Source organism: Lepidothrix coronata, unplaced genomic scaffold (assembly GCF_001604755.1).
Source record: "Lepidothrix coronata isolate B3197 unplaced genomic scaffold, Lepidothrix_coronata-1.0 Scaffold1, whole genome shotgun sequence".
Taxonomy (NCBI): Eukaryota; Metazoa; Chordata; class Aves; order Passeriformes; family Pipridae; genus Lepidothrix; species Lepidothrix coronata.
The window spans coordinates 14,488,851-14,510,278 of NW_016690181.1; the positions used below are offsets into that span (position 1 = coordinate 14,488,851).

Genomic DNA, 21,428 nt, shown 5'->3' on the forward strand with positions numbered 1-21,428 from the left:
ACGCTTTTGAAAAATTACTCTGGGTTTCTTTGCCCAGAGAGTCTGCTATGGGTACTCCAATCAGAATATGAATATTAAGTTGATGCTTTTTTAACTGTCTGATTGTTTTTCTCCTGCTTATCTCCAGGGTATTAATCTGTCTGGAGGGCAGCGCCAACGTATCAGCGTGGCAAGAGCACTTTACCAGCAGACAAATGTTGTGTTCCTGGTGAGTAGGTGCCCTTATGTTTATGCTCCATGCAGAGGCACGAGATGCAAGCATTTAGAGTACTTCAGGGGTCACACACTGAGCACTGTGTTTCACTGAGCCAAGCCAAATGTGCACTGTTTATTTTATATCTGTTGTTAGCTAGCCTGCAGGTAAGAAGCATTTTGTAAACACTGCAGACAGACAGATAGGTAGGTATTACAAATTGAAATGCTGATGCTTCCCCTCTCAGTATATTGAAAATTCTTTTTGACCCTTTTTTTTATCTTTGGAAATTTAATAATTTTAACTGTATTCATAAAATTCCCAAGCTGTCTCAGGTCTAAAATTAATGTTGTCTTGTGTCTGGGGTGTTTCCTTTCTGCAACAAACTAAGCTGGTTTTCCACCCTGAACTGCACGTTGTATATCCTGAACCAGCTCCAACAGCCGTGCTATGGAAAAAGGAGTGAGAGCAGGCTCTAACAGCTTCATAGGTGGGAAAACAGATGCATCCTACATACTCACAAGTAGTGAGCTTGATGGCTTTTCAATTTAGGACTTCCTTCTCTAGCTCAATTTTCTAGGAGGTTTCAATCCAGCTCTTATGACAGTGAGACATGAGTCACATGGGATTAGAAAAGATGTGCACATTAGAGGTCATCCCTAAAAGTCTGGGAGGTTACTTAGACCTTTCCCTGTAATTAAGCTGACCATGATGTGCTTGCTTCATGTGTAGGGTATTTCCAGGCAATGATCAGAGTGCAGGAGAGTAGAGAGCTGTTAGGCTAGGTGCTGCAAATCAGCAGATCCAGTCAGGTTGTAACTCCATTTTGCCCCTTTTGTCCTTTTGTGAAGGACACTCAATAACCTCCTAATAGTAGCAGGTTCTCATATGGTTTGATAATTTAAAACCACCTACAGATAAACTTTTTTCCAGTTCCTAATATTTAAAGAAAATAATCAGGAATCCTTTATGTTATTAGCAAATTGTCAGTTCTTTTAAGACTGATTTTGTGAACAAATGCTCATGAAACTTCTCTCTCACAAGCATGAATGTAATATTTGTTAAACTTCTTGTGATAATTGCAGATGTGAGAAAAGGTCGTGTGATGATTCATTGCATATTTTATTCTTAATTACGTTCATTCACTGTTACATTTATTTGTTAGGCTGTATCAGACTAGTCCTGTAGCATGAACTGAATCTTTTCAGGTCTCTTGTTATCAATGTATCATTGTAAGCATATATGTAGTGAGTGCTGCCTTAATGAGCAACCTCACCTGACTTCACCGTGCAGTCTTGTGTTCTGTGAGCTGGCAGTGCCAGTCCCCAGAGGTGCAGCATCACATTGGAGGTGGCTGTGCACAGACCCTGGGCTCAGAATGGTGTTTAGGGCTGTGCTAGATCAGAAGAGTGCAGCAGCAGAGCTGACAACACACGTTCTTGCTCAGTGAGCTCAGTGGACACACAGTTGCACATACATTTTTGAGAGTAAATCGAGCATCACAGTTAGAAGTTACTGTGTTTCAAAAGCACTATTTAGGTGCTTTATGTTATGATGCTCTTATTTATTAAGATTTCAGTGGTCATATTTATCTTACTGTCGATTTTGGGTATATTTGGGTTTGTAGATGCATGAAAGCAACAATACTAAAGTGTCTAATACAGTCACGATAGAAACTGTTGCTAAATTTAAGGGAATAAAAATTTAAGGGGATTTTCTAAAGCACTCACCTCTTTCTTTATACCTCTCCCTAACTAACTGGTGGCAGTGATGTCACCCAGAAAGCAGAATTAATTAAAATTCAACCCTACTTTATCAACAAACCCTTGGAGAAAAAAAACCCAAAATTTGATTTTCAAGAAAGCCTGTGTTTAGTGTAATATATTAGCATGAAATAATAATAGTAAGTAAATCCTATGGCCAGTATCACTATTGGAAGCAGAAATATCAGATCAAATCACAAAGTTTGTAATTCCATGTAAATAGGATTAGGTAAACAAGTTCCCCAAAAGATGGTACAGATTAGCTTATGACTAAATGAATTGCCTATAATTCATTGATTCAGTAAGGTAATCTGGGTCATAAATCAAACATCTGAGCTGAGGCATCAAAATGATAAACATTGCTCCTTTTTGTGATTTTTTTTTTGTGATTCATTGTTAATAAATAATGTCAATAAATTATTGATTTATGAATTTAAAAAAAAAAAATCTAGAGGCAATTATGTACAAAGGAAATGAAAATGTGTTCGTTGGCCCTGGCCCTGGAGCAGTTATGCAATACCTGCCACAGACCCACACTGGGGCATTGTCTCGAGCCTGACAGATGCCGTGTGCTGCTGTAATGTGGGCCATGAACACATCTGGGGGCAGGACCAGGTCCCAGAAAGCCTTTACAAAGTCATGGCATTACCATGTGTCTGAGTGCTCACTGCAAAAAGACAGTTCAAGGTTTGGTGTTATGTAATTTAAGAAAACCATTCCTTGGCACAATTTAGATCATCTTTTTTGTGTCTGTATTGATCTAATTAGTTTTACTGGTATTGAAATCTATCAGTTTCCTTAAATCCCTGAAGCTGTGGCTCTAGAAGCTGACCCCTTATCTTGACGACAGGATGATCCATTTTCTGCCCTGGATATCCACCTGAGTGATCATCTCATGCAAGAAGGGATCCTGAAAATGCTGCGGGAAGACAAGCGGACCATTGTGCTGGTGACTCACAAGCTGCAGTACTTGCCCCATGCTGACTGGGTAAGAAAGCTCTTCCCATTTTTTCTGAGGAGGCAAGAATGTGGCACAAACATGTCTTGCTACAAATAATGCTTTCATAGTTAATGAGAAGATATATAATAAAGATCTTTTGTAAATAGGCCAGTGAGTTAGGGGTGCCATAATTTTGAGATTCCCATCTTAGAACACCTAAACAGGTTGGATTTTCATAGAGCTGCTACTTAAAACACTTGTGAAAGCAGGCTGGATTTAAAATAATATTGAGTATCCAAACCCTATTGAAAAATTTTGCTCATTTTTTTTAATCCCAAAACAATGAAACGTTTGAGTAACACATTTGACTTTGCTGGGATGTTACTAGGAATTTGTACTGTCACAGAAAAAGGTGCATTTATGGATATTGAGGTACATGGAAATATAAGGAAAATACCAATGTTTCCTTGTGGTTAGTACTAATATATAATGTATCAAGAACATCTTTACCCTTTGTATATTGGTAAGATTTTAAGAAATATGTAATGTTTGATTGTTTTGTTAGGTTTCTTTGTTATATCCTGTAGTTTACAAGAAAAAAAAATAAAGGTTTGTAATTGGAAATGTCAAAGATGAAGAAGGAAGTTTGGGTTTTCAGATTGTTTTTTTTTATTATTATTATTTCATTGATACGCGCTGGCCTTGCACTTAGTTCTTCTATGGTTATCCAGCTACAGCATCCCAGGTCTCCTTGCCCCTGGTGATTGATGACTGCAGTTATACCTCCTAGCAGGACTTCTCTCTGTTCTGCAGCTTGCACAGACTACAGCAGCAGTTTACTTGTCTCAAGAAATAATCGTATTTCAGCTGCTGCCTGTGCTTCATATTGGCTTGGTATAAAGTTGCAGAGAGACATTAATCTTGTTCTGGCCATGTTTTTGGTGGGCAGCATTTGTCCTTTATGGTGTCTGCTGTGACCTTGTCCCTCAGTTGTACACCTTTGAGTTCTCAACACAGGTCTGGTTTTCTGGTTAGTGTCTCTCAGGATACAGTAATTTTCTGCCTTCTTCCCCTCCCTATGAAGTCCATCTTAACTTCTTCTTTTTTATTGTTAAATATTTGCATTTTCTAAAAATATACTCCGTTATGGCCTTGTGTCAGTAAAATCATTTTCATTTTCTTTGCGTATGTCAGACCCATTTCTAGGTGTTGGTGTTCTGGGAAGTGTATGAAACTTACTTCATTTTTATTATCTTCTACATGTGTTTCAGTAATATTTTGTGATATATACTGTTCCAAGCAGCCTGTAGGACAGAAAGGATTTTTATTAACTTTATCATTTAAAGATAAAAATATTATCAAATAGTTCAGGTTTTATTCCTAAGTGCAGGTGTCATTAAGCCTTAGCCAATGGGTTGAAGAGAGAATATTTGTTCTATTAAGGAATTTTAAATAAAAATATTGTTTGAAGTATATGTGATGGCCTCCTAAATCTTTGTAGCAAAACCCTCAGAAGAATTCAAGGTCCAATCCAATTACAGGTTTCCTGAATGCACTGACCACAAAAAAAATCCTTGTTTGCTCCATTTTTACCTTTACTCTGGTGTAAATTCTTAGCAATAAGCAGAAAAGATTATTTCCCCACACCCTACCCATGGAAATTTCTGAGCTTCCAGGGAGAGAGGAAAATAACTACTGCATTAACTATTTTTTAATGATGTCATGTGGGTTTGCAATCTGCACGCCTCATTTTCCAATTCTCCTTGTCAGATCTAAAGTGAAGGTAGTTACACTATGAATATAATGTAATTACACTGATGCAAACCTGGAAACCATTCTCTTCAGACTTTGTCTTGCATATATAATTCCTTTCAAACTGTGTCGACAATTTATGCTTTTAAAGCTTTACGGATTCAAATTCCCTAGCTCTTCCTTATCAGTCCGTGGTATCAAACAGAGGGAGCCAGCATGCTCATGTCTAATTGCCTGAATGAGGTCAAAACATACTGCACACAGTGTGCTCCTAAAAGCTTTTTTCCTTTTAGGAGGTAGGAGAACTCTAAAATCTTATCTTGCTAATGACTTGTATTTAGGAAGAGTAATATGCCCCCCTGTCTGCTGACAGAGATCCCATTCTTCTTTCTTAAAAGCAGCCTTCTTTTCTGAAAATGAGAGTTCTGTTTTTTTGCAGCACCTTCAGTGAAGGGTAGAGTCAAGAGATAATGTCACTGTCCTTTTAGAAGACAGATTCGTTTGCAAAAATATTATTTATTTAAGAAAAGAGAAAATCCTGTCAAGACACAGCAACCTAACTTTAAAATGAATAGGCACACCTGGCTATTTATCTCACCACTTGTGTTTCTAACTTTTTAGATAATTGCAATGAAAGATGGTTACATCCAGAGAGAAGGAACACTCAAGGACATTCAGAAATCAGAGACTGAGCTTTTTGAACACTGGAAGACATTAATGAATCGACAAGACCAAGAGCTGGAAAAGGTTTTTGATGGGAAGGGCAATCAATATATACAAGAAAATGTGTCTTTTTTTTTTTTCTTAATAGTTGAAAGCTTTAGCAAGGTTGACATGCTGTGTGTGGTATCTAACTTAATATGAATGTCCTATTAGTATTAGCATTATTATTTATCTGTTAAGATAAATTCCTTCATCTGGACACCTCATACTTCCTTGATTCTGTTCTAATCCATTTTTAATAGGGAGCCCTATCAAAATATTCTTGTCTAAGGAATATTAAATAGGGTCATTTTAGGAAAAGCATTGCTCATACTGGCAATTGTTTTTATATGCCTGAATTTACTCATTGCACTGGGTAGAAGCTTTTCAGATGTGCCTATATCATGATGTTTTGCCTTTCATCCTATAACACAGGAAGAATGAGATATTAATCTTGGTTCTTATTAAGTCAGGAATAATTGTCAAAGTTGAGATTCCAAAGGAGTTGGGACTGACAACCTGAAATTCATGTTAGATATTTAATTTATGTCCTTCGGTTTTACACAGATGTAGCAAATCCTTCACTTACGGTTGCCTGCTGTGAGAATTTCACTTGTATTTTTTACTGAATGGAAACAATTTTATCACAGCTAGTAATTTTTTTTTTTTTGTCTAGTTGAAAATACATGAACTGTCTCTTTTTTAGGAAACCACTGTTGAGGAAAACCCTGTTTTGGAAAGAACAAATCTGCGGAGGACTATGTATTCCCGTGAAGCACTGCTGAAAGATGATGAAGAGGATGAAGGTAAAGGGCACCCTTTGAACCAATGGATAGTACATTACTGTTTCACAGTTAAATTATATTAGAATGAATTAACATCATTCAAACTGGCAGGAGAACAAATCATTTTCCATATGGGTCATGATTTGTAAGAGTGATGTTTCCATTGCTTTTACCTCTGGACTACAGTGATTGCAGGCATTCACAAGTCATAACTTCCTCCAAACTTGAGGTTTTTTCTTATATGTGAATATGATTTAATAATGAACGAAGAATAATATTGAAGTCACTACTTTCAAATTGCAAAAACATAATTCAAGAAATTGATCACCAAGTGCTGAGGTTTTTTTGTAGCTTCTTAGCATGCATTACTAAAAACTTTAGCAGGTTAAAACATGCATGCCTGAGCAGGTACTTTCACCTTAAAGCCACTCTTTATCCTGTATTGTAAGACCTGGTTTGTAGCTGCCACTTGCCACTTGTGCACGAATAAGTCAGCGTGGCTGTACTTTTTTCTTGCACGTTGCAGAAGAAGTAACAGAAAGTGATGATGAAGACAACTTGTCTTCTGTGCTGCACCAGAGAGCAAAGATGCCCTGGAGAGCCTGTGGCAAGTACCTCAGTGCAGCAGGAATCCTCCTCCTGCCGCTGCTGGTCCTGTCCCAACTGCTGAAGCACACGGTGATGGTGGCCATCGACTACTGCCTGGCACTCTGGACCGAGGCTGTCATCACTAACAAGCTGGAACCAGAGATGAAAAACTGCTCTGTCTGCACGGTATGCAATGCCTTGTTCACCTTTCTCTTATGATCTAACTGTTGGAGTTCTCCCACGGTCAACCTCCTCTCCAGGAGTTGTATGTGGTGCACTATATTTCTAGTAAAAGAGCCGCTCCAGAGTATTTTGAAGCTCAATATGTTTTTGGGTACACAGTGCAGTCAAACTAACAGTTAAGTTTGGTGTGTTGTTCTCATTCTGCTAGATTTGTTGTATTTTTATCACGTAGCTGATACACCTAAACCCTGGTCTCTAAAGTAATTTTGATATCATAGGTCTTTTTTATTTTTCCTGTACTGTTGCATTTTCACTGCAAGCAGGGCTTTTTGTAGTATTCTGTGATTTTAATTTTCTGATTAATCTCTTATTTTGATGCAAACACTTCACTCTCCAAAGTATAAAAAATTGTGAGTTAAGATGAGTAAAAATCATGGACAGTTTAATTTAGGGAGGAAAAAAGAATTTACTCCTTATGTTTTTTCAGTCTTGTGCTTGTGTGTTTACAATAAATTTTAAACCTAATTTAAAGTGAATAATTGTGTTACTCTTTGCTTCTTAGGATTTCGACCATTCTCCGTATTCTAAAGTTTTCAGCATTCTCTGCTGCCTTGGCATCGTATTATGTCTTGTCACATCAATAGCAGTGGAGTGGACTGGTTTGAAAGTCACCAAAAAGCTACACTCTGCTTTACTAAATAAAATTATTTTGGCTCCAATGAGGTATTTCTCTGATTGTTATACAAATTGTATTGTAGTGATTTTGTCTTCTTTACTTCAAGACAGTCTTCTAAGTACAAGTTTTATTCAGAAGTAAATGTGCATCACGTTTTTTTAACATGTCATTGAAAATCAACAGGTATCAAACTCCTGAGTAGCTGTTGAAAATGGTACCCAGGCTGCTTGAGTACCTGGATATGGAGACAAATGCCTCTCCTGCCTGACTGTGACTTCAGAGATTTACTTCCTCGAATGTTTAATTTCTCTTTGCTGTTTGAATTAGGGAGAAAACACAATTATTGATCAATATGTTGTACAGTAAATTCATAGCCTGCATTATCATCTTAATCACTGGAAATATTTACTGTCAGGCAGCAACTGTGCAAGTCAATGAAAGGTAATGAGTCTAGACAAGTGTCATTACCAGCATCATTAGAGGACACTGGGATGCACAGATAACAGTGAAGGCCTTTGTTGCCTCCAGAAGCTTTCTTTCCTGTGCATGACAGGAAAGTTGCAGCTTGATTCAAACGTGCAGCTCTTACTGGACATTAGGAAAAATACCATCTTATTTCTGTGCTAACTGTATTTGACCCAGAAATCACAGAGAAATAACATACATGGAAAACCTCACTTTATTTTTTTTCCCCCTAGAATAGAATTAGACTTCAAGTTCAGCCTGAGTTATGGAACAGTAAAAAATTACAGAGCAATAATGTAGTTTGCATTTTGCATATCCAAATGCCTTTTAATATATTATTCCAGCAGTTGTTCTTAGTTATGCATTTCCATTCCCATAAAAATGCAAAGCACTCCAATTTAACTTGTTTTGCATTTTTCATGAATTGAAGGAGCCTCAAACCAAAATCTGAAAGGATTTTTTCAAGTGTAATCATATGATGTGCATACCTTAGGCAGTAGAGGGAGCTGAGGGTGTGCTTGCAGTTGTAGGTTTCTTGTAGGTTCTAGGTAGTTGGGTTGATGCTTGTGGTTGTATATTCCAGACTGCTATTCTATAGGAAAGCCATGGTTACTGGGAAGAATAAAGAATTTTACTGTGACTGTCAATCTATTTGTTTGTTTCTGTGATATAGTACCAAGCTTAAGTAAGACAAAAAAGTAAACTAAACCAGTTCTAATATCAGTATTGCAATCTTTGCTGTTCCTTGTTGCAATTTAGGTTTTTTGAAACAACACCTCTGGGAAGTATATTGAACAGGTTTTCAGCTGACTGCAATACCATTGACCAGGTACTGAATAAATATATTCAAGCTCCCGAGTTATCCTGTGTTTCTCAATCTGAAAGACTGGATTTTCATTTATTATAGACTTAATTAGATAAAGCTCACTGATTAACTATATTTTTGACTATATCAATTTGCATCATGATTTTCTCAGTTCTGAATGAGTTCCTCGTCTTAAATTCACATTGAAAAACCATTTATTTTATTAAGATGCCCTGTATGGAAAGGGGAAGCGAAATTAGATTCATAGTGATATCCCCAAATTAAAGAGTATCTACTCTTTTTTGAAAGTGGGTAAACACATTCATTTCACAATATGAGCAAATGACATGAGAAAAAGGCAAATGTTATTGCCTAAAATAGAAATTATTGAAATTCACATTATCATTATTTACTCCAGACTGCACTGCCAGTTCATAGGATTGATGCAGCTGCTAAAATCATCTCTTGCATCCATCTGTAATTGTCTGACATGAGGATTGTGCTCCACAATACAGACATGTGGAGCAGCCCCACAGAAATCCCTTCAGATGTTCCCAAAACCCAGCAGTAAATTCATGAGCAGACCTGTATGCTTAGTGCTTCAAATCCTCAAAAATTTTATTTCTTGTGCAAGTGGGAGAGAGGAAAATGAAATAATGATGGTTTAAACTTGGTATGTTATGGAAGTTTCTGTGCGGTTTTTCTTTATCCAGCACATTCCAGCTACCCTGGAGTGCTTGAGTCGTTCCACTTTGCTGTGTGTATCTGCCCTTGCTGTCATCTCGTACGTCACACCCATGTTCCTCATTGCCCTGGTTCCCCTTGCAATCATGTGCTACTTCATCCAGAAGTACTTCCGAGTCGCCTCACGGTAAGAACATAAACCAATATAGTTCTGGCAATAGAAACATCTGCAGTGCATGAGTAGTGCATTGCAGAATTACAGTGCAGAGAGACTTCGTTATTAAATCTGGTCGTGTCAAAGCCATGTTCCTGTCTGAAAGTGGGACAAATCCACTGTAGTGTCATTTTACAAGTGTCTTTGTTGGCAGCTCTTCAAGAGCTCGAGCTCTCCCAGAACTTCTGGGAGGCATGAGCAGAGTGCATGATGTAAGTTTTTTGGAGTTTGCAGGAGACAAAAACCCAGTTGGATTCTGTTGTCCCCAAGGGCTGTAATCTGGGCACGTCCAAGAAAATGTGGTAACAGAACTGGGAAGCTGCTATCTGCCTGTCCAGGTGAAAGTGGAAATCTGTAAAGCCAGGGAGAGGCTGCAGAATGCAGTATAACCATGGTGGTACAGCTGACCATTAAGAATCCAACATGCACGAGCAACCTCTCCTGTTCTGAGTGCCTTGTAGTTTTTAACAAGATGAAAAATTATAACCATATCTGTGACTTTTCTCCTTCTAAGGTCAAACAGCTTTCCCCTCGTGACACTCAAGAAACATTTGCAGCAATGCAAAAATATGCATATTCCTTCATGTATGCACAGATTGAGAGGGAGTCTGTAACCAATTTACTTCCTGCTGGAAGAAATTGAGACTAAATAGAATTTCACCCTACGTGTGCTTTTACTGATATGATGACTAAATATGACATGGAGAAGTGAAACCTAATGTGCTCTCATTTACTCTGTTGAGTGTTTGAGTTATGCTGTTAGCTCAGTGAGGAGTTATGCTGTGATCTTGGGATGCATTTTGCCTTCTGCTTAACTCAAGGTCTTATTTGCAGAATCCCATCAAATTTATATTCAGCATAGAGCCAGAATGGTGTTTAAATCAATAAACAATGGACTATAACAAACAGGAATATAGGAGAAAGGAAGGAAGGCAGTGAAGGGAAAAGGGCCATTCATAACTCCAGCTAGTTCAATGTTAAAAGAAAAATCTTCCCAGGGACTTCATTCCCTGCTTGGGGACATGTGGCACTGCTTTTTGCAATTTATCTAAACTTTATGTTTATGATTATTGTGATGATGTTCCTTTTCACTCCCTGGGCCTGGTTCAAGAGAATAACTGCACAATAAAACTGACTTTTTACGAAATTCTTTTCATAACCCTCTCCAGGGACCTGCAGCAGCTGGATGACAGCACTCAGCTACCATTGCTCTCCCATTTTTCAGAGACTGTTGAAGGTCTTACCACCATCCGAGCCTTCAGGTACAGTTTTTTAAGAAACATACACAACCTCACGTTTGAATATTTATCTCTGATGCTGTTCTGCAATTGGGCAGTTATAAGTAATTGTTACTGGGATCACCTGGAAAATCCAGAGTCTCCAAAACATGGGTAAGGGCTACACTAAAGCATTGAAGAACTTTAAGTATTTTGCATTTGAAGGGGTTACTGTAGAAAAACAAGTTAATATGTGTCATTTGCCCTGTGGCTACTGTCCAGACACTTTTATGCAGTCTGAAAAAAGACTTATGATCAAATGTGATTTAAGAAGCTAAATTAACTTGCAATTACCACAGCATGTGCTGTGGCAGACTATGAGCTTGGACAATTTCCATGACATAACTAATACGCACCAACTTGTTATGCCAGAGCAATCTGTGTATGGGTTGATGTCCTGGTAAGATAAACTGTGTATGTGCTTGACTTCAGAGGATACAGCAGCACCCCACATTATTTTTCAGGTTGCTAGCTGAAAATGTGTGTGTTTATACTGATTTTGTAAATATAAAAACCGGAGACAAAGTGTTTCTTTGCCTCCTTTGGTTCATTTTTCCGTCCACATAAGCTCAGAGGAGAACAGCTCAGGAATACCTGATAATGTGCCTGGGTTGTGTATCTGTGTTACAAAATTGGAAGTCATGCTGATACTTCAGAGGTACCAATAGAACTGCTGCTGAGCTTACCAGATGCTTTCCCTGCACTAGTGCTATTCTTGTCTTCTCCCAGTTGACTCAAACACAGTCAACTGTTTTCTGCACCCATCTCATCTAGATAATGTCTGTGTGTTTTTTCAGTTAATTATTACTGTTACCTTTCTATCTTTGAAACAGTAGTGCTTATTTCTCCTAACCTGTAATTTTAATTTTACAATAAAAGTAATGCACAAAGTTAACTTCTTCTTAAACTGTTTTAAATAGGACATAAATAACTCAATGAAAGAACAACCAGTTTAAGATTGACTGAAGGTAGCTTCCCTGAGAGTGGTAGAAAAGCATAATGTTTTCCATTATTAATTACTGTTATTGAATATTTAATCCATTAAGTGCCAACAGTGTCCTCAAGTTTGCAGTTATGTCTATGTTAAATTTTCAGGAAAATCAATTTCTCTTTTAATTGTTGCTTTTCTCATTTATCCATATATTCTTCTACTTGATCAAGAGGATCTTTAGGGTATTATGGCTGTATATTTCCTGTTGTTGATAGAGAAAATAATATTTATTGCCATCTAGCTAATATTTTCAGTCTTTCAGAACATACCCTCTTGATTCTTCCTGTCACTTTGGAATTAATTCCTCTGTCAAAGAATTGTGTTTGGTGCCTCCTTTTTCTTAAATCTTGCAGTAACTGATGTGTCTCTGACCCAGCCAGCCATGTGCCTTCAGTAAGTTTTGTATTCCATCTGCCTGCCAGCCTCCTGCATCAGCTGGTAACCCAGCTATTTTTAGGACTGTGTAGCTTTTCAGCTGCCTAACATATTAGCAGGAGTGGAGTTTAGACTTGCTAGCGTGAGCATACCTAAAAATAACACTAATTCAGGAATCTAGTCATTCTGTTACGAGGTGCCAGTTGTTCCCAAAGTGTCCTTACCCTTGGTAACTCTCTGTCCTGGATTTAGTCAAAATGCATAAGGAAAGAAATACAAAAAAAGTCCAGAGGGAGATCAGAAGGACAGCTACTGCTGCGCCTACAAATGCACCTTCAGCAGATGCCCTGGCCTGATTTAGTTTGCTGTCTGACACTTCAGATCGTGTTGGTGCTAAATAAGCAATAAAATTTAAATGTGAAGGCTTCTGCAAAGACTGGTCTGTTTTCTGAGAGGCCTGGTAATCTGGGGACACTTTCTGAAGAGAAATTCTGGTATCTCTGCAGTGCTCCAGCAACAGCGGTAACTTTGTTGGGATCCTCATTCCACATGGATGTGCATGACTGACTCATGATGTGTAGCTAACATCTTCTGAGTGTATCTGTATCATGTAGTTCTTCATGGTATTGACATATGAAAGTTAAGTGTGACTGAATTGGTTCCAGAAGCAGCACAGCCACTTCTGCATGGTAGGGCACTGAGGGTAATGAGCCCTGAGGAGAGACAAGGCTTTAGCAGCTCTGACACGGTGACACAAATGCCTGCTTTCAGGAACAGCCATTCTAGGCTGTGCAAACACACCGACATGCTCGGAGCCAGCCCAGATCCTGGGCTGCATCCAAAGCAGCCTGGCCACGTTGAGAGAGGTGACTCTGCCTCTCTACTCCATTCTGGTGAGTAGAGGGGCAAAATCACCTGGAGTACTGAATCCTACCTGGAGTACTGCATCCAGCTCTGGGGTCCCCAGCATAGGATAGTCATCTACCTCTTGGAATAAGTCCAGAGAAGGGTCACTAAGTTGATTAGAGGGATGGAGCATCTCTCCTATGAGAGAATTGTGTTTTTTCAGCCTGGAAAAGAGGCAACTTTGGGGTGACCTCATTGCAGCCTTCCAGTACTTGAAGGAAACTATAAGAAAGACAGAGAGAGACCATTTATGAGGGCATGGAATGACAGGACAAAGGGGAATCATTTCAATCTGAGAGTAGGTTTATATTAGATATTAGGAAAAAAATTCTTTACTGTGAGGGTGGTGAGGTACTGGAACAGATTGCCCAGAAGTCTTCAAGGCCAGGTTGGAGCTCTGAGGAACTTGTTCTAGTGAAAGGTCTCATTGCCCATGGCAGAGGAGTTGAAATTAGATGATCTTTAAGGTCCCTTCTAACCCAGGCCATTCTATGCTTCTCCATTGCACACAGCAGACATGTCTCTTATGTCTTGGCACATGGCTAAGTTGTGAACAGCTAAGCTATTTCCACTAAGAGGCACATATTTCTTTTCCTCAAAATCATAAATGATTTATGTAAAGTCATAAGTTTATTATACTGTACTCAGAAGAAGGATTAAAGTACTCTGCAGTGAACAAATTTGAAAGCTTCTCCAAGCCATGTACTTCATACTTAGACATTGTCCTATTTTTTTCATATCAGTATAAGGAGACCTGCTTGTTGCAGCCATAATAGCTAAAGGATATAAATGGGATAAAGTTTCATAGGGAAACATGAGAAGTTTGTTAAACTTGCTAATGTAGTAAAGGGAAGAAAAAAGCAAGCAAACTAAATCTTCAGGCCTTCAAACTTCTGTTACTACCCTGGAAAAGAATCTTGTGCCAGACTTGTTTACTATAAGCCATAATTGTTGAGACACTTTATCATTAACATCACATGAATTTACACATATAAAAATAAATATGCCCAGGTAAATGGATGAGTGGGTGCAGATCCACTTTAAGAAACTGTAAACAGACCTATTTGCCATTAATCCTGCTTTGTGTAGTGTGGCTAATTCCTTGAGGGAAGAGGAAGGGTTTTTTGCAGCCTGTTACTTTTTGTTGCACCATGTGGTCGGACTTCTGTTTTCCGAAGTGCTCCACTTGTTTAATGATAAGGACAAACATATTTGTCTAATATGGGAGCTCTATGACTGCAGGTACTTTGAGTTTATACTTACAAATTGTTACAATTCCTAGGCACTGCAGTAATATAAATTTTAAAACTTGAGTTTATATGATTAAGTGAGAAGAGAAACTGCATTCTGCAGCATTAATACTTTTTTTCATGAGTATTATTTCTCTCATAACTATTTTAATTTTTTTTTAATTTTAGATTTTTGTCTCTCACAATTACCATGTAATAAAATACATTCAGAAAATGTCCAGTGGGATCTTGAAATCCCATAGAGTTTCATCAATGCAATAACATTTATTTACTCATTAAGATACCGCACAAATACAGTTTGCCTGGGTCAAATATGAGTCTACAGATTATGTCAGTCTGAACTATGGATATTCTGATTTAGACCCTGTGTCAAGATGCCCATAAGCATATACCCCAGAAACTGAACTGTATTCTTCATTTTTCCAAGACTCCAAGGCCTGACTCATTTATTCTTTCTCTTTTCTTTCTCTTTTCTTTCTCTTTTCTTTCTCTTTTCTTTCTCTTTTCTTTCTCTTTTCTTTCTCTTTTCTTTCTCTTTTCTTTCNTTCTTTCTCTTTTCTTTCTCTTTTCTTTCTCTTTTCTTTCTCTTTTCTTTCTCTTTTCTTTCTCTTTTCTTTCTCTTTTCTTTCTCTTTTCTTTCTTCATTCTTCTCCTTTCCTGTCTTTTATTTTCTTTCCTTTTTTTTATTTCTTTTTTTAGGTATGAAGCCAAATTTCGACAAAAACTTCTCGAATACACAGATTCCAACAACATTGCTTCCCTTTTCCTTACAGCTGCCAATCGCTGGCTGGAAGTTCGCATGGCAAGTACATTAATTATTGAGTGTACACAATGAATCTTTGACTTTGTTCCAAGGAATCTGTTGAGGCATCCAACAGCCTCATCGGGGTTTCAAAGCTATACCTTTGCCCTCTGTGTCTCTCTGACTGTAATGAGCATGTGCCAAACCCATTCTGGAACCTGAATGGAGTATGAATTTTCCCCATAGCTTGCAGCTGTTTTTCCAAGACAAGAATAGTTTTTATAGGTCACATTGGCTCCTCTGAGTGTGAAGAGCGATCAGAGCTAGTTGAGCAGTGCCGCCAGCCAGGATGCCATTGTGGAAGGAACCATATCAGTCAATGTCAGCAGGTCCCTGCCTTATGGCTCCCTAGGAATATTTCAACATCTTGGAAGCTCTCTGAATGAGCAGAAGGTTGTAGATAGGTTTGTGCCTCTTTTGGGGTCATCTGAAGAATGCCAGAGATATTCTGTGGCCTGTTTCCTGCTCAGTTAAGTGGCCTGGCATGAGAAACGGTTTATTAAAAATAATTCTCCAAGACACAAATCAAGGAATTTTATGTTGTGGATGGTGGTATCAGATTTTTAGATGCAGATGTAGTTCTGCTGTTCTGGTAACATGGACTCCATTTATATGTAATAAATGTATGTTAATTCAACTTTCATGCCATTTTATCTGGCACCTGTTGCTACTTAAGTTCAGGTATTGAGTATGACTTAAATAAAGTGTTATTATCCTATTATATGTTCAGGCCTAGACCACCCAAAGTCCCTAATTCTGATCAATGCCCATATCACTAAACAGTACAAACATAGACAAGTGACAGTTTCCCTCCTACAGAGTTTGTTCTCTAGTCTGTTGCCCGATTTTACTCAGAGAACTGTCTGTGGGAAGTCAAATCACCAGTGATTTAACTTGAAGCAGCAAAAGCCCATTATGGGTGGACACAGTCCAACTAACAGGTACATGCTGTGCAAGAACAGCTTGTTTGAACAAATATGGATGGTAGCAATTCAGCAGCAGCAGCTGAGCCTACCAGCGGTTCATCATCGGCCACAGAGAGAGGATCTGCTCACAGATGGGATCACGTGAACATTTCCCTCCTATCCCAGGTAACATCAGCTGCAAGGTTTCAACCACCTCCATTACATGCTTAAGATATCTGTGTTGACTCCTCCAGAAGAACATTAGGAGTATTGTTACAATAGCATTTTCACACAGCATGGCCCCACTAAAGGCAGTAAGAATGGTTTCCTAGGCAGGGTCTGTATGGAGTTACATGGGGGTTTTGACCTGTATTTCAAAATATGCAATGGCTTTGTTATTTGATATGCAAAGTTATGAGAATGTTTTGATCCTTTGTAGACTTATAGTGATGGAGCTTATTCATATTCCTTCAGGAGTACATTGGAGCATGTGTGGTACTCATAGCAGCTGTCACTTCTATTACCAGTTGCCTGTATAATAAACTCACTTCAGGACTTGTAGGCTTGGGACTAACCTATGCTCTTATGGTAAGAATCTCGGGACCCTTTCTGTCTCTCCCAAACATTTTTTTGTAATTCTTCAGGGCACAAAGATGAACAGGAAGATTGAAGGTGTCTGTACATCTCTAGTGGGTACTGTAACATCACTGAAACCATGTGCTTACATCAGTTCACATTTAATGCTTGACATATTTGAGTGTATGTTTCCTTCAGTTTTTAGATAAAATGCACATAAAGGTGTTAGTTCAAATATGTCAACAAAACATGGCCAAGTTGCTTCATAATTTTTATGTTGTCTTGCATTGTGAAGAATACATTTTCGGTGCATCAATTGTAATTATGCCCTGGCACATCATTCGAGATTGTCAAACCTTATGTTACCAAAATGATGTCTTCTCACCTGTCTTAATTGTTTGCCCCCTCTTTTCTGTGGGTGTAGATAGATCTCCATAGTACCAAAGTATCTGTGCACTGCAGTTAGGAAATTTAACCTTTAGTCGTTGTTGCCTCCCTGTTGATGTGCACCATACAGTTTGTTCACAACTTTCCACTTATTAAGGCATTCCTGTGTAGGAATATAAACTGCATGCTGGTCAAATGATGCAAACTACTAAAAATCTGGAATTTAGTTGTGTATTTGCTTTACATCAGGTGTCTAACTATCTGAATTGGATGGTTCGTAACCTGGCTGACATGGAGATCCAGCTGGGTGCAGTGAAAAGAATCAATGGCCTTCTCAAAACAGAAGCTGAAAATTACGAAGGGCTCCTTTGTAAGTGCAGTTTTGTGCAGCATGCAGAATGAGCTTACTGAAATTTTAATGATTTTGTAGTGTATTAACATGGAAATTGTGGTAAATCACTTAATGGACCAATTAATTTATCACAAGAGGGTTGATTTTTTAATTATTTTTTTTCCCTCCCCCTGCCACTGTGCTCCTGGTACAGCTTCCTCACAGATTCCCCAGAACTGGCCAGACAGAGGGGAAATCCAAATCCAGAACCTCAGTGTCCGATATGACAGCAACTTAAAGCCAGTGCTAAAGCACGTCAATGCCCACATCTCACCTGGACAAAAGGTAAAGAACTGCAGTGATTCTGAGAAGCTCTTTAGACTGGCTCATCACATAAATCAGAGTTAAAAAACATACCACAGAATGTTTTGATGACTGAATTACAGTGTTTTTTTTTCTCTCAAAGAGTGTAGTGCACTGAAAAGGGGTCTGGGGGATTGTTAGCTTGGTATGTTTAAGCATACATCCCTCGCTCAGTATCCCAGTGCTCTGCCATCAGCAAACTGTGCCAGAAAAAGTGACAGTGAGTTCTTACTGCGCTAGACCTACTTTTCATCTTTCTCATGTGCCTCCCTTGCCTTTATCTCCATCATTACTGCTCTCCTATTGTTCCCGTATATAGGACTGGCCTCGATTTATCCTTAAATGCTCAGACCTCTGAAGACAAAAAGCAAATGTAGTGATTCTCTTATAGCCAGTTCAGTTTGACTGACCTGTCAGGATGACGAGAGGATCACGTGGATCAGAACAGCTCCTCCACCCACTCCTCTGAAGTGTCAAGTACAGACATTATCCATTTCCTCTTGCCTGATGTTCATCTGCTTTCTGTGTCACAGATTGGGATCTGCGGCCGAACAGGCAGTGGAAAATCCTCCTTCTCTCTTGCATTTTTCAGAATGGTTGACACTTTTGAGGGTAAGATTACACTTTTGTGTATCAGTCAAGCTTAGTACCTGAAGGTGCTTTGGTAGTCTTCTTATTAACATCAGCAGCTCCGAAGTGTGGTTTTTGAATCTGCAGGACAGACTTTCTGGCCCTGTTTAAATCCAATGTCATCTGTCACCTAACAGCTGTGCCATTCCTAAGCTGGATCAATAAAAATTTCTACTTGACAGAAGAAAAAGTCCAAGAGTGACAGATGACAGCCTTTTGTGCTGTTAAATCACAACAGTGGAAGGAAAGCATAAAAGGGAAAGGTGTCCAAGCACAAAGAAAGATCCAAGGCACAGATGGGATCTGCTGGGCCCAGAAAAGTCAGCAACTGGGGGTTGCAGTTTGGCCTGCTGCCCTGGAATTTCCTGCCATATTTCCTGCTCTGTGTGCCATGTCCATGTGCCTCACAGAGTGCATCTCAAAAAGATGTTAGCCAGTTTCCCAGCCACATCACCCACAGAGCCCTTACGCGGAGCCAGACAGTTGTACTTGGAGATAAAATTTCACAGTGCTCAACAGTAATTTGGCTTTCTGAAACGCTTGTTGCCCCTAGTAATTAGTGCCTGATTGAAGTAAAGTCTGACCTTGTTGTTAGATAAATGTTTATATTGGTCAAGCAATTAAGCAGTGTGTCTAATCATTCATAAGATACTACAGGTATACTCCGTGTTCTTTCCAGCTGAGGCTTAGTCTTCGGGCAGTTGTGTTTGCTGCTTAGCCAAAGCGTGTTTTGTTAGTGAAGGGGATATTTGATACAAGGCCTGTTCCTGCTGTACTGCATTTCAGCCTGGAAGTGAGCCGTGTCTTTGCCAGCAGCTGTGTGGCACATTAAACAGACTGTCCATTTTCTTTTGAATAGGAAGGATTATCATTGATGGTATAGATATTGCTAAGCTCCCCTTACAGACGTTAAGATCCAGGCTGTCAATCATTCTCCAAGATCCTATTTTATTCAGTGGAACAATCCGGTAAGTATTAAGCGCCATCAATAAATAAAGCAATATGTAATTGCTTATATGTCATATAATATGAATTATATATTCTAATTATACTATATAATGACTTTTATGCCCAGCTGTTCAATTCCAGTCTCCTCAGTTGGAGTAGGGAGGATCACTGCCTTCTGTCCGTGCTTTTCACTCACCCTGTTTTGATCTATCTGTCTTAAAATAGGAGATGGAAAAAATGCAGACTACCAAATGATGTAGACAGAGGGAAAGCAATAGAATATGAGAAGTACTGGGAGACTGGTCTGTTTTATCCTTGAGCCTCTATCCTTCTCTACTCTTTGAGCTGGTCTCTCATCTGTGACACCAAACACCTTAGTTCCTTTTTTTTTTTTTCGTTCTCTTCCTACTTCTCTGAGAAGAGGTCACAGTAGAAACAGTGGCAAAAATTCCAGTTTCCAACAAATATCCTTCCCTGTGTCCATGGCATTTACCTAGGGAAAAGAACAGTACAATCCTCAGTGCACAGTTATATCACCTGCAGTTGTAGTTTCTACATAAGTTATTAGAGTTCACTGAAAATGATACAGGCTTCTGTGGTTTGCTGACTCCATGCTAATACAGATCTCATGGTTATCTCCTGAACATGCCTGAATAGAGCACAATTCATTCTCATCAAGAAGATGATGTGATTGTATACCTTTGTTGTGCTAATTAACCTATTAAAAAATTTATTTAGGCCAGCATCTGTCATTCACAACACATACAGCAGGAGTAAAACATAAAAATAGAGTGTTATGCACCATTGAATCTTTTATTATCATTCTATATACTAATGTAATATGAGATTCACATTTGTTGCTATCATTTCTGGGCCACAGCAAGCTAAAATAATGTTCATCTATTCATAAATGCAAGATTTTCTCATTTGCACTGAAGACTTGCATTTCATAACCCAGTATGAAGCTTGATAATTCTGTTAAGGTTTCTGTAGGAGTGAAAAACAAAGAGACACTGGATTTAAAAGGAGAGAGGGTAGATTTTTGCCCTTTGTTAAAAAATTAGTGTTAATTTAGACTTGACTATAGTCACAGGTTTTTCCAGTAAAACATGAGAATTTCTTTAGTTTATTCAGAACAAAATAAATTATAAAACCATAAAGATATCTGCAAAACAGGAAGCTTTTTCCTTTCTGCTCAACTGAAAGTGTCAAATTTTCTTCTTAATCACACTGGTGTAAATGTTAACTAAGTCTGGAAAATTCAGTGGATTTACGGCAATGATTGATCAGAGTCAGGCACAGATCTTTAGCATATGATTCTGATTATCTGCAGATTTGTTTCTAAGCACACTAAAAGAAGAAATCCATTGCAGAAGTTTCTATTGACTGATGTTGTTGAATTACCCATGACTGTAGGTTTAACTTGGACCCTGAGAAGAAATGCACTGACAGCATGCTGTGGGAAGCACTGGAAATAGCACAGCTCAAGCATGTGGTGAAAGCACTACCTGGGGGTCTAGGTAATAAGACTTCCTTTTGAGAATATTGTTTCCAGTATTCACAACATTCCTGTTTCACATTTATTTATTAAAAGGGTAGTTGATGAAGAAAGAGCTTTTTAGGTTTATGGAAGGTGACAAAAAGTGCTTGGCTGCAGTCAAAGGTTCTACATCCATGTAACTGCTTTATCAAGCAGTTAACTGGAGCAGAATCCTCTTTCTTTTCAAATCAGTGGGTATGTCTTCATTATGAAGTATTTAGGTGTATGGGTCTCTTAAATGCAAATAAGGTGTCAACAAGTCAGGTGTTATCTAGAACATGGGGTTTTTTTATTTTCCAGTAGTCATGTCCAGGGAGGAAAATTTCAAAAGCTTAAAGGTGTGAATCATTTGGCCATGCAAAAAAAAAAAAAAAAAAAAAAAAAAAAAAAAAAAAAA

The 21,428-nt window shown here is 38.5% G+C and overlaps 1 protein-coding gene across 1 annotated transcript in view; it reads left to right on the forward strand.

The window, feature by feature from the left end:
- The window catches only part of ABCC8 (ATP binding cassette subfamily C member 8), an 82,217-nt gene that overhangs the window by 53,066 nt on the left and 7,723 nt on the right, over nucleotides 1–21,428 (forward strand). Inside the window, exons 21-36 of the mRNA XM_017811508.1 lie at nucleotides 128–208; nucleotides 2,807–2,944; nucleotides 5,270–5,395; nucleotides 6,057–6,156; nucleotides 6,662–6,909; nucleotides 7,469–7,629; nucleotides 8,807–8,876; nucleotides 9,566–9,723; nucleotides 10,920–11,012; nucleotides 15,249–15,351; nucleotides 16,731–16,844; nucleotides 17,469–17,589; nucleotides 17,765–17,895; nucleotides 18,447–18,525; nucleotides 19,403–19,511; nucleotides 20,908–21,011. Of these exons, the coding sequence (XP_017666997.1) occupies nucleotides 128–208; nucleotides 2,807–2,944; nucleotides 5,270–5,395; nucleotides 6,057–6,156; nucleotides 6,662–6,909; nucleotides 7,469–7,629; nucleotides 8,807–8,876; nucleotides 9,566–9,723; nucleotides 10,920–11,012; nucleotides 15,249–15,351; nucleotides 16,731–16,844; nucleotides 17,469–17,589; nucleotides 17,765–17,895; nucleotides 18,447–18,525; nucleotides 19,403–19,511; nucleotides 20,908–21,011 (1,936 nt within the window). The remainder of the gene's footprint in view (nucleotides 1–127; nucleotides 209–2,806; nucleotides 2,945–5,269; nucleotides 5,396–6,056; nucleotides 6,157–6,661; nucleotides 6,910–7,468; nucleotides 7,630–8,806; nucleotides 8,877–9,565; nucleotides 9,724–10,919; nucleotides 11,013–15,248; nucleotides 15,352–16,730; nucleotides 16,845–17,468; nucleotides 17,590–17,764; nucleotides 17,896–18,446; nucleotides 18,526–19,402; nucleotides 19,512–20,907; nucleotides 21,012–21,428) is intronic.